The sequence below is a fragment of the Oncorhynchus clarkii genome, chromosome 16, assembly GCF_045791955.1.
Source record: "Oncorhynchus clarkii lewisi isolate Uvic-CL-2024 chromosome 16, UVic_Ocla_1.0, whole genome shotgun sequence".
Taxonomy (NCBI): Eukaryota; Metazoa; Chordata; class Actinopteri; order Salmoniformes; family Salmonidae; genus Oncorhynchus; species Oncorhynchus clarkii.
In genome coordinates, this window is record NC_092162.1 from 73,352,375 (window position 1) to 73,364,874 (window position 12,500).

The 12,500-nt window shown below is 39.8% G+C and overlaps 1 protein-coding gene across 1 annotated transcript in view; it reads left to right on the plus strand.

Annotated features, from left to right (window-relative positions):
• Window positions 1-12,500, plus strand: part of LOC139369009 (membrane-associated guanylate kinase, WW and PDZ domain-containing protein 3-like) — a 91,823-nt gene that overhangs the window by 74,275 nt on the left and 5,048 nt on the right. Inside the window, exons 13-16 of the mRNA XM_071108575.1 lie at window positions 2,466-2,666; window positions 8,114-8,190; window positions 8,354-8,503; window positions 8,803-8,941. Of these exons, the coding sequence (XP_070964676.1) occupies window positions 2,466-2,666; window positions 8,114-8,190; window positions 8,354-8,503; window positions 8,803-8,941 (567 nt within the window). The remainder of the gene's footprint in view (window positions 1-2,465; window positions 2,667-8,113; window positions 8,191-8,353; window positions 8,504-8,802; window positions 8,942-12,500) is intronic.

The following is a 12,500-nucleotide window of genomic DNA, read 5'->3' on the forward strand; positions in this document are numbered from 1 at the left end:
CTCCCTCCCTCCCACCATCCCTCCCTCCCTCCCTCCCTCCCTCCCACTCACTAGATAGAACAGCTGTGCTCAGACTGACAGAGATCTAGTTCCAGCTGGGGCTCTGTTATCCAGCTCCGTGTGTGTGTGTGTGTGTGTGTGTGTGTCTTTGCTGACCGCAGGAGGATAAATGTGAGCGTGTGATTGGTATTATAGGAACAGCAGGGAAAATAGATCCTGTAAAGTCTTCTATAACAAGATCCCTTAACTCCATCGACATCTAAACAATTAGAGGAGTAGAGATACAAGCTAGGTCATTTACTGTTAGAGAGATACAAGCTAGGTTATTTACTGTTAGAGAGATACAAGCTAGGTTATTTACTGTTAGAGAGGTACAAGCTAGGTTATTTACTGTTAGAAGAGTAGAGATACAAGCTAGGTTATTTATGTTAGAGGAGCAGGGATACAAGCTAGGTTATTTACTGTTAGAGAGGTAGAGATACAAGCTAGATTATTTACTGTTAGAGGAGTAGAGATACAAGCTAGGTTATTTATGTTAGAGGAGCAGGGATACAAGCTAGGTTATTTACTGTTAGAGGAGTAGAGATACAAGCTATGTTATTTACTGTTAGAGAGGTAGAGATACAAGCTAGGGTATTTATGTTAGAGGAGCAGGGATACAAGCTAGGTTATTTACTGTTAGAGGAGTAGAGATACAAGCTAGGTTATTTATGTTAGAGGAGCAGGGATACAAGCTAGGTTATTTACTGTTAGAGAGGTAGAGATACAAGCTAGGTTATTTACTGTTAGAGGAGTAGAGATACAAGCTAGGTTATTTATGTTAGAGGAGCAGGGATACAAGCTAGGTTATTTACTGTTAGAGAGGTAGAGATACAAGCTAGGTTATTTACTGTTAGAGAGGTAGAGATACAAGCTAGGTTATTTACTGTTAGAGAGGTATAGATACAAGCTAGGTTATTTACTGTTAGAGAAGTAGAGATACAAGCTAGGTTATTTACTGTTAGAGAGGTAGAGATACAAGCTAGGTTATTTACTGTTAGAGAGGTAGAGATACAAGCTAGGTTATTTACTGTTAGAGAGGTAGAGATACAAGCTAGGTTATTTACTGTTAGAGAGGTAGAGATACAAGCTAGGTTATTTACTGTTAGAGAGGTAGAGATACAAGCTAGGTTATTTACTATTAGAGGAGTAGAGATACACGCTAGGTTATTTACTGTTAGAGGAGTAGAGATACAATCTAGGTTATTTACTGTTAGAGGAGTAGAGATACAAGCTAGGTTATTTATGTTAGAGGAGCAGGGATACAAGCTAGGTTATTTACTGTTAGAGGAGTAGAGATACAAGCTAGGTTATTTACTATTGTCCCCTGCTCCAGTCTGTAACCCAGATAGAACCCTGTCTCTATTCTAGAACCTCCCCTGCTCCTGTCTGTAACCCAGATAGAACCCTGTCTCTGTTCTAGAACCTCCCCTGCTCCAGTCTGTAACCCAGATAGAACCCTGTCTCTATTCTAGAACCTCCCCTTCTCCAGTCTGTAACCCAGATAGAACCATGTCTCTATTCTAGAACCTCCCCTACTCCAGTCTGTAACCCAGATAGAACCCTGTTACTATTCTTGAACCTCCCCTGCTCCTGTATGTAACCCAGATATAACCCTTATCCAGAGTCACTACAGAGTTGAGTCATTAAGCAGAATCTCTTATCCAGAGTCACTACAGTTGTGAGTCATTAAGCAGACTCTCTGATCCAGAGCCACTACAGTAGTGAGTCATTAAGCAGACTCTCTGATCCAGAGTCACTACAGTAGTGAGTCATTTAGCAGACACTTTTTAAAATTTTTTACCCCTTTTTCTCCCCAATTTCGTGGTGTCCAATTGTTGTAGTAGCTACTATCTTGTCTCATCGCTACAACTCCCGTACGGGCTCGGGAGAGACGAAGGCTGAATGTCATGCGTCCTCCGATACACAACCCAACCAGCCGTACTGCTTCTTAACACAGCCGCAATGTGTCGGAGGAAACACCGTGCACCTGGCAACCTTGGCTAGCGCGCACTGCCACAGGAGTCGCTGGTGCGCGATGAGACCTAACCCGGACGACGCTAGGACGACGGACGACGCTAGGCCAATTGTGCGTTACGACAGAGCCTGGGCGCGAACCCAGGGACTCTGATGGCACAGCTGGCGCTGCAGTACAGCACCCTTAACCACTGCGCCACCCGGGAGGCCCATTAGCAGACTCTCTTATCCAGAGTCACTACAGTAGTGACTGCATCAGTTTTCATACTTTTTCCTTCATTATGTTTACATGTCCTTCCTGATACCTAGAGAGAAACAGAGTTATTGATATACTGTAGTACTCCATAGTACTATACCATACCGTAACTCTTCACCGGTTAACATGGTTAACGACTGACAATACTGATTAAACTCTCTCTCTCTCTCCCTCTCTGTCTGCCTCTCTCCAGCCTCGCCCATGCTGTCCCATAGGTTTGTGACTGTGCGTCGGGGCAGCCCTGCGGCCCGGTCAGGTCAGATCCAGCCGGGTGACCAGCTAGAGGCAGTGGAGGGGCGGTCCGTTGTCACCCTGCCTCACAGAGACCTGGCACAGATACTGAGACGTGCCGGAAACACACTCAGGCTCACCATCATACCAAGACTTAACACCAGTGAGTTATATACATACCAGTATCTAGTTATATACATACCAATATCTAGTTATATACCTACCAATATCTAGTTATATACATACCAATATCTAGTTATATACCTACCAATATCTAGTTATATCTAGTTATATACATACCAGTATCTAGTTATATACATACCAATATCTAGTTATATACATACCAATATCTAGTTATATACATACCAGTATCTAGTTATATACATACCAATATCTAGTTATATACATACCAATATCTAGTTATATACATACCAATATCTAGTTATATACATACCAATATCTAGTTATATACCTACCAATATCTAGATATATCTAGTTATATAAATACCAATATCTAGTTATATCTAGTTATATACATACCAATATCTAGTTATATACATACCAGTATCTAGTTATATACATACCAATATCTAGTTATATACCTACCAATATCTAGATATATCTAGTTATATACATTCCAATATCTAGTTATATCGAGTTATATACATTCCAATATCTAGTTATATCTAGTTATATACATACCAATATCTAGTTATATACCTACCAATATCTAGTTATATACCTACCAATATCTAGTTATATACCTACCAATATCTAGTTATATCTAGTTATATACCTACCAATATCTAGTTATATCTAGTTATATACATTCCAATATCTAGTTATATCTAGTTATATACATACCAATATCTAGTTATATACCTACCAATATCTAGTTATATCTAGTTATATACATACCAATATCTCGTTATATCTAGTTATATACCTACCAATATCTAGTTATGTCTAGTTATATACATTCCAATATCTAGTTATATCTAGTTATATACATACCAATATCTAGTTATATACATACCAATATCTAGTTATATAAATACCAATATCTAGTTATATCTAGTTATATACATACCAATATCTAGTTATATCTAGTTATATACATACCAATATCTAGTTATATACCTACCAATATCTAGTTATATCTAGTTATATACATACCAGTATCTAGTTATATACCTACCAATATCTAGTTATATCTAGTTATATACATTCCAATATCTAGTTATATCTAGTTATATACATACCAATATCTAGTTATATACATACCAATATCTAGTTATATAAATACCAATATCTAGTTATATCTAGTTATATACATACCAATATATAGTTATATACATACCAATATCTAGTTATATACCTACCAATATCTAGTTATATCTAGTTATATACATACCAATATCTAGTTATATGCATACCAATATCTAGTTATATACCTACCAATATCTAGTTATATCTAGTTATATACATACCAATATCTAGTTATATACATACCAATATCTAGTTATATACCTACCAATATCTAGTTATATACATACCAGTATCTAGTTATATACATACCAGTATCTAGTTATATACATACCAATATCTAGTTATATACATACCAATATCTAGATATATCTAGTTATATACATTCCAATATCTAGTTATATCGAGTTATATACATACCAATATCTAGTTATATACATACCAATATCTAGTTATATAAATACCAATATCTAGTTATATCTAGTTATATACATACCAATATCTAGTTATATCTAGTTATATACATACCAATATCTAGTTATATACGTACCAATATCTAGTTATATCTAGTTATATACATACCAGTATCTAGTTATATACCTACCAATATCTAGTTATATACCTACCAATATCTAGTTATATCTAGTTATATACCTACCAATATCTAGATATATCTAGTTATATACATTCCAATATCTAGTTATATCTAGTTATATACATACCAATATCTAGTTATATACCTACCAATATCTAGTTATATACATACCAATATCTAGTTATATACCTACCAATATCTAGTTATATCTAGTTATATACCTACCAATATCTAGATATATCTAGTTATATACATTCCAATATCTAGTTATATCTAGTTATATACATACCAATATCTAGTTATATACATACCAATATCTAGTTATATACCTACCAATATCTAGTTATATCTAGTTATATACATACCAATATCTAGTTATATCTAGTTATATACCTACCAATATCTAGTTATATCTAGTTATATACATTCCAATATCTAGTTATATCTAGTTATATACATACCAATATCTAGTTATATACATACCAATATCTAGTTATATAAATACCAATATCTAGTAATATCTAGTTATATACATACATATATCTAGTTATATCTAGTTATATACATTCCAATATCTAGTTATATCTAGTTATTTACATACCAGTATCTAGTTATATACCTACCAATATCTAGTTATATACCTACCAATATCTAGTTATATAAATACCAATATCTAGTTATATACCTACCAATATCTAGTTATATACCTACCAATATCTAGTTATATACATACCAGTATCTAGTTTTATACCTACCAATATCTAGTTATATACCTACCAATATCTAGTTATATACATACCAGTATCTAGTTATATACATACCAATATCTAGTTATATACATACCAATATCTAGTTATATACCTACCAATATCTAGTTATATACCTACCAATATTTAGTTATATACCTTCCAGTATCTAGTTATATACCTACCAATATCTAGTTATATACCTACCAATATCTAGTTATATACCTACCAATATCTAGTTATATACATACCAATATCTAGTTATATACCTACCAATATCTAGTTATATACATACCAGTATCTAGTTATATACATACCAATATCTAGTTATATACCTACCAATATCTAGTTATATACCTACCAATATCTAGTTATATCTAGTTATATACCTACCAATATCTAGATATATCTAGTTATATACATTCCAATATCTAGTTATATCTAGTTATATACATACCAATATCTAGTTATATACATACCAATATCTAGTTATATACCTACCAATATCTAGTTATATCTAGTTATATACATACCAATATCTAGTTATATCTAGTTATATACCTACCAATATCTAGTTATATCTAGTTATATACATTCCAATATCTAGTTATATCTAGTTATATACATACCAATATCTAGTTATATACATACCAATATCTAGTTATATAAATACCAATATCTAGTTATATCTAGTTATATACATACCAATATCTAGTTATATCTAGTTATATACATACCAGTATCTAGTTATATACCTACCAATATCTAGTTATATACCTACCAATATCTAGTTATATACCTACCAATATCTAGTTATATACATACCAGTATCTAGTTATATACCTACCAATATCTAGTTATATACCTACCAATATCTAGTTATATACATACCAGTATCTAGTTATATACCTACCAATATCTAGTTATATACATACCAATATCTAGTTATATACCTACCAATATCTAGTTATATACCTACCAATATCTAGTTATATACCTACCAATATCTAGTTATATACATACCAGTATCTAGTTATATACCTACCAATATCTAGTTATATACCTACCAATATCTAGTTATATACATACCAGTATCTAGTTATATACCTACCAATATCTAGTTATATACATACCAATATCTAGTTATATACCTACCAATATCTAGTTATATACCTACCAATATCTAGTTATATACCTACCAATATCTAGTTATATACATACCAATATCTAGTTATATACCTACCAATATCTAGTTATATACCTACCAATATCTAGTTATATACATACCAGTATCTAGTTATATACCTACCAATATCTAGTTATATACATACCAATATCTAGTTATATACCTACCAATACCTAGTTATATACCTACCAATATCTAGTTATATACATACCAGTATCTATTTATATACCTACCAATATCTAGTTATATACATACCAATATCTAGTTATATACCTACCAATATCTAGTTATATACCTACCAATATCTAGTTATATACCTACCAATATCTAGTTATACACATACCAATATCTAGTTATATACATACCAATATCTAGTTATATACCTACCAATATCTAGTTATATACCTACCAGTATCTAGTTATATGCATACCAATATCTAGTTACATGTCACCCTCCCTAGGAGAGGGGGTGACCTTGATAATTTATTGTTAAGAACAAATTCTTATTTACAATAACAGCCAACCGGGGAACAGTGGGTTAACTGCCTTGTTCAGGGGCAGAACGACAGTTTTTTACCTTGTCAGCTCGGGGACTCGATCCAGTTACTGGCCCAACGTTCTAACCACTAGGCTACCTACTGGTTACTGGCCCAACGCTCTAACCACTGGGCTATCTGCTCGTTACTAGTCCAACACTCTAACCACTAGGCTACCTGCTGGTTACTAGTCCAACACTCTGACCACTGGGCTACCTGCCCACTCTCAAATTCATAGACAGAGCTATGGATGCAAGGACTGACCATTCATGTTATCAACATGATAGTTTTAACTATGTGTTGAGGCTCTAGTGTTTTGTTTACATTTACTTTTACTACAAACATTTAAGTTAAACAAGTTCATGTTTTGTGTTCTGATGGGGTACAACAGATGAACTAAGCTCATGAGGCATTTAGAAGTTATATTCTTCAAGAATCAATGGGTTCATATCATGAATTTCCCAAAGTCCCCAAAAATGTATGTAAGAAACTGCACATTGCCCCTTTACCTTTCTTATCTTCTTCCCTTAGAGTCCTCTAATCAGTCTTCCTTTAGACTCCTCTAATCAGTCTTCCCTTAGACTCCTCTAATCTGTCTTCCCTTAGACTCCTCTAATCTGTCTTCCCTTAGACTCATCTAATCAGTCTTCCCTTAGAGTCCTCTAATCTGTCTTCCCTTAGACTCCTCTAATCAGTCTTCCTTTAGACTCCTCTAATCAGTCTTCCCTTAGAGTCCTCTAATCAGTCTTCCTTTAGACTCCTCTAATCAGTCTTCCCTTAGACTCCTCTAATCTGTCTTCCCTTAGACTCCTCTAATCTGTCTTCCCTTAGACTCATCTAATCAGTCTTCCCTTAGAGTCCTCTAATCTGTCTTCCCTTAGACTCTTCTAATCAGTCTTCCTTTAGACTCCTCTAATCAGTCTTCCCTTAGAGTCCTCTAATCAGTCTTCCTTTAGAGTCCTCTAATCAGTCTTCCCTTAGACTCCTCTAATCTGTCTTCCCTTAGACTCATCTAATCAGTCTTCCCTTAGAGTCCTCTAATCTGTCTTCCCTTAGACTCCTCTAATCAGTCTTCCTTTAGACTCCTCTAATCAGTCTTCCCTTAGAGTCCTCTAATCTGTCTTCCCTTAGACTCCTCTAATCAGTCTTCCTTTAGACTCCTCTAATCAGTCTTCCCTTAGAGTCCTCTAATCAGTCTTCCTTTAGAGTCCTCTAATCAGTCTTCCCTTAGAGTCCTCTAATCAGTCTTCCCTTAGAGTCCTCTAATCTGTCTTCCCTTAGACTCCTCTAATCTGTCAGAAGGCCCAGAGTTAGAGGCTGACGGCAGGACAAGGAAAAGCCACAGACGGAGGCCCAAGGTGAGGCTTGTATGTGCATTTTTTATTTATTTATTCATAGTTGTTTTGTGTGTCCATCATGTCAGATAATTTCCTCTCTAATAATTTGGTGTATTTACAATTGCCCGGTCAATCCCAGAGCGATAGTATCATCTTTCTGTCCTCTCTAACTCTCTCCTTCTAGCAGCAGGACCAGCGTTACTATAGTGCAGACCTAGAGAGAGGTCCTACAGGTTTTGGCTTCAGTCTGCGGGGGGGCAGTGAGTACAACATGGGCCTGTATGTCCTGGGACTGATGGAGGGAGGACCTGCCTCGCGCAGCCACAAGATACAGGTGAGATAGTCAGCTGGGTGTGTTGGGGACTGATGGAGGGAGGACCTGCCTCGCGCAGCCACAAGATACAGGTGAGACAGTCAGCTGGGTGTGTTGGGGACTGATGGAGGGAGGGTCTGCTTCGCGCAGCCACAAGATACAGGTGAGATAGTCATCTGGGTATGTGTGTGTCTGTCTGTGTGTGTGTGTGTGTGTGTGTGTGTGTGTGTGTGTGTGTGTGTGTGTGTGTGTGTGTGTGTGTGTGTGTGTGTGTGTGGTAGTTGTCGTTGTGTAACCTGTATTGTATTGCTGTGGTGTAGGTGAGTGACCAGCTGGTGGAGATAAATGGTGACAGTACAACAGGAATGACCCACAGCCAGGCCGTAGAGCAGATAAGAAGAGGAGGACATCGTATACACCTGGTGCTGAAGAAAGGAAACGGATACGTCCCAGACTATGGTAAGAGACAGGGAGGAAGGATACGTCCCAGACTATGGTAAGAGACAGGGAGGAAGGATACGTCCCAGACTATGGTAAGCGACAGGGAAGGATATGTCCCAGACTATGGTAAGAGACAAGGAGGAAGGATGCGTCCCAGACTATGGTAAGAGACAGGGAGGAAGGATACGTCCCAGACTATGGTAAGAGACAGGGAGGAAGGATACGTCCCAGACTATGGTAAGAGACAGGGAAGGATATGTCCCAGATTATGGTAAGAGACAGGGAGGAAGGATACGTCCCAGACTATGGTAAGAGACAGGGAGGAAGGATACGTCCCAGACTATGGTAAGAGACAGGGAGGAAGGATACGTCCCAGACTATGGTAAGAGACAGGGAAGGATATGTCCCAGACTATGGTAAGAGACAAGGAGGAAGGATACGTCCCAGACTATGGTAAGAGACAGGGAGGAAGGATACGTCCCAGACTATGGTAAGAGACAGGGAGGAAGGATACGTCCCAGACTATGGTAAGAGACAGGGAAGGATATGTCCCAGATTATGGTAAGAGACAGGGAGGAAGGATACGTCCCAGACTATGGTAAGAGACAGGGAGGAAGGATACGTCCCAGACTATGGTAAGAGACAGGGAGGAAGGATACGTCCCAGACTATGGTAAGAGACAGGGAAGGATACGTCCCAGACTATGGTAAGAGACAGGGAAGGATACGTCCCAGACTATGGTTAGAGACAGGGAAGGATATGTCCCAGACTATGGTAAGAGACAGGGAAGGGAGGAAGGATACATCCCAGACTATGGTAAGAGACAGGGAGGAAGGATACGTCCCAGACTATGGTAAGAGACAGGTAAGGATATGTCCCAGTCGATGGTAAGAGACAGGGAAGGGAGGAAGGATACGTCCCAGACTATGGTAAGAGACAGGGAGGAAGGATACGTCCCAGACTATGGTAAGAGACAGGGAAGGATACGTCCCAGACTATGGTAAGAGACAGGGAGGAAGGATACGTCCCAGACTATGGTAAGAGACAGGGAAGGGAGGAAGGATACGTCCCAGACTATGGTAAGAGACAGGGAAGGGAGGAAGGATATGTCCCAGACTATGGTAAGAGACAGGGAAGGATACGTCCCAGACTATGTTAAGAGACAGGGAGGAAGGATACGTCCCAGACTATGGTAAGAGACAGGGAGGAAGGATACGTCCCAGACTATGGTAAGAGACAGGGAGGAAGGATACGTCCCAGACTATGGTAAGAGACAGGGAAGGGAGGAAGTATACGTCCCAGAATATGGTAAAAGACAGGGAAGGATACGTCCCAGACTATGGTAAGAGACTGGGTAGGGAGGAAGGATACGTCCCAGACTGTGGTAAGAGACAGGGTAGGGAGGAAAGATACGTCCCAGACTATGGTGAGAGACAGGGAGGAAGGATACGTCCCAGACTATGGTAAGAGACAGGGTAGGGAGGAAGGACAGGTCCCATACTATGGTAAGAGACAGGGAGGAAGGATATGTCCCAGACTATGGTACGAGACAGGGAAGAAGGATACGTCCCAGACTATGGTAAGAGACAGGGAGGAAGGGAGGATACGTCCCAGACTATGGTAAGAGACAGGGAGAAAGGGAGGATACGTCCTAGACTATGGTAAGAGACAGGCAGGAAGGGAGGATACGTCCCAGACTATGGTGAGAGACAGGGAGGAAGGATACGTCCCAGACTATGGTAAGAGACAGGGTAGGGAGGAAGGATATGTCCCAGACTATGGTAAGAGACAGGGAAGGGAGTAAGGATATGTCCCAGACTATGGTAAGAGACAGGGAAGGGAGTAAGGATATGTCCCAGACTATGGTAAGAGACAGGGAGGAAGGATATGTCCCAGACTATGGTAAAAGAGAGGGAGGAAGGATACGTCCCAGACTATGGTAAGAGACAGGGAGGAAGGGAGGATACGTCCCAGACTATGGTAAGAGACAGGGAGAAAGGGAGGATACGTCCCAGACTATGGTAAGAGACAGGCAGGAAGGGAGGATACGTCCCAGACTATGGTAAGAGACAGGGAGGAAGGAAGGATATGTCCCAGACTATGGTAAGAGACAGGGAGGAAGGGAGGATACGTCCCAGACTATGGTAAGAGACAGGGTAGGGAGGAAAGATACGTCCCAGACTATGGTGAGAGACAGGGAGGAAGGATACGTCCCAGACTATGGTAAGAGACAGGGTAGGGAGGAAGGATATGTCCCAGACTATGGTAAGAGACAGGGAGGAAGGATATGTCCCAGACTATGGTAAGAGACAGGGAAGAAGGATACGTCCCAGACTATGGTAAGAGACAGGGAGGAAGGGAGGATACGTCCCAGACTATGGTAAGAGACAGGGAGAAAGGGAGGATACGTCCTAGACTATGGTAAGAGACAGGCAGGAAGGGAGGATACGTCCCAGACTATGGTGAGAGACAGGGAGGAAGGATACGTCCCAGACTATGGTAAGAGACTGGGTAGGGAGGAAGGATATGTCCCAGACTATGGTAAGAGACAGGGAAGGGAGGAAGGATATATCCCAGACTATGGTAAGAGACAGGGAGGAAGGATATGTCCCAGACTATGGTAAGAGACAGGGAGGAAGGATATGTCCCAGACTATGGTAAGAGAGAGGGAGGAAGGATACGTCCCAGACTATGGTAAGAGACAGGGAGGAAGGGAGGATACGTCCCAGACTATGGTAAGAGACAGGGAGGAAGGAAGGATATGTCCCAGACTATGGTAAGAGACAGGGAGGAAGGGAGGATACGTCCCAGACTATGGTAAGAGACAGGGTAGGGAGGAAAGATACGTCCCAGACTATGGTGAGAGACAGGGAGGAAGGATACGTCCCAGACTATGGTAAGAGACAGGGTAGGGAGGAAGGATATGTCCCAGACTATGGTAAGAGACAGGGAGGAAGGATATGTCCCAGACTATGGTAAGAGACAGGGAAGAAGGATACGTCCCAGACTATGGTAAGAGACAGGGAGGAAGGGAGGATACGTCCCAGACTATGGTAAGAGACAGGGAGAAAGGGAGGATACGTCCTAGACTATGGTAAGAGACAGGCAGGAAGGGAGGATACGTCCCAGACTATGGTGAGAGACAGGGAGGAAGGATACGTCCCAGACTATGGTAAGAGACTGGGTAGGGAGGAAGGATATGTCCCAGACTATGGTAAGAGACAGGGAAGGGAGGAAGGATATATCCCAGACTATGGTAAGAGACAGGGAGGAAGGATATGTCCCAGACTATGGTAAGAGACAGGGAGGAAGGATATGTCCCAGACTATGGTAAGAGAGAGGGAGGAAGGATACGTCCCAGACTATGGTAAGAGACAGGGAGGAAGGGAGGATACGTCCCAGACTATGGTAAGAGACTGGGAGGGGAGGTGGGTGAGACATAAGAGAAACCTAACAAAGATCCATTTGGGATGTAAACTGTTTGTGCGTCTCGGTGAAGGACATGACTATTGCTAGAACATTAGACAGCATCTAAAACCCTGATTGGTCTCTTGGTGACCTTTATTGACCCATTCTG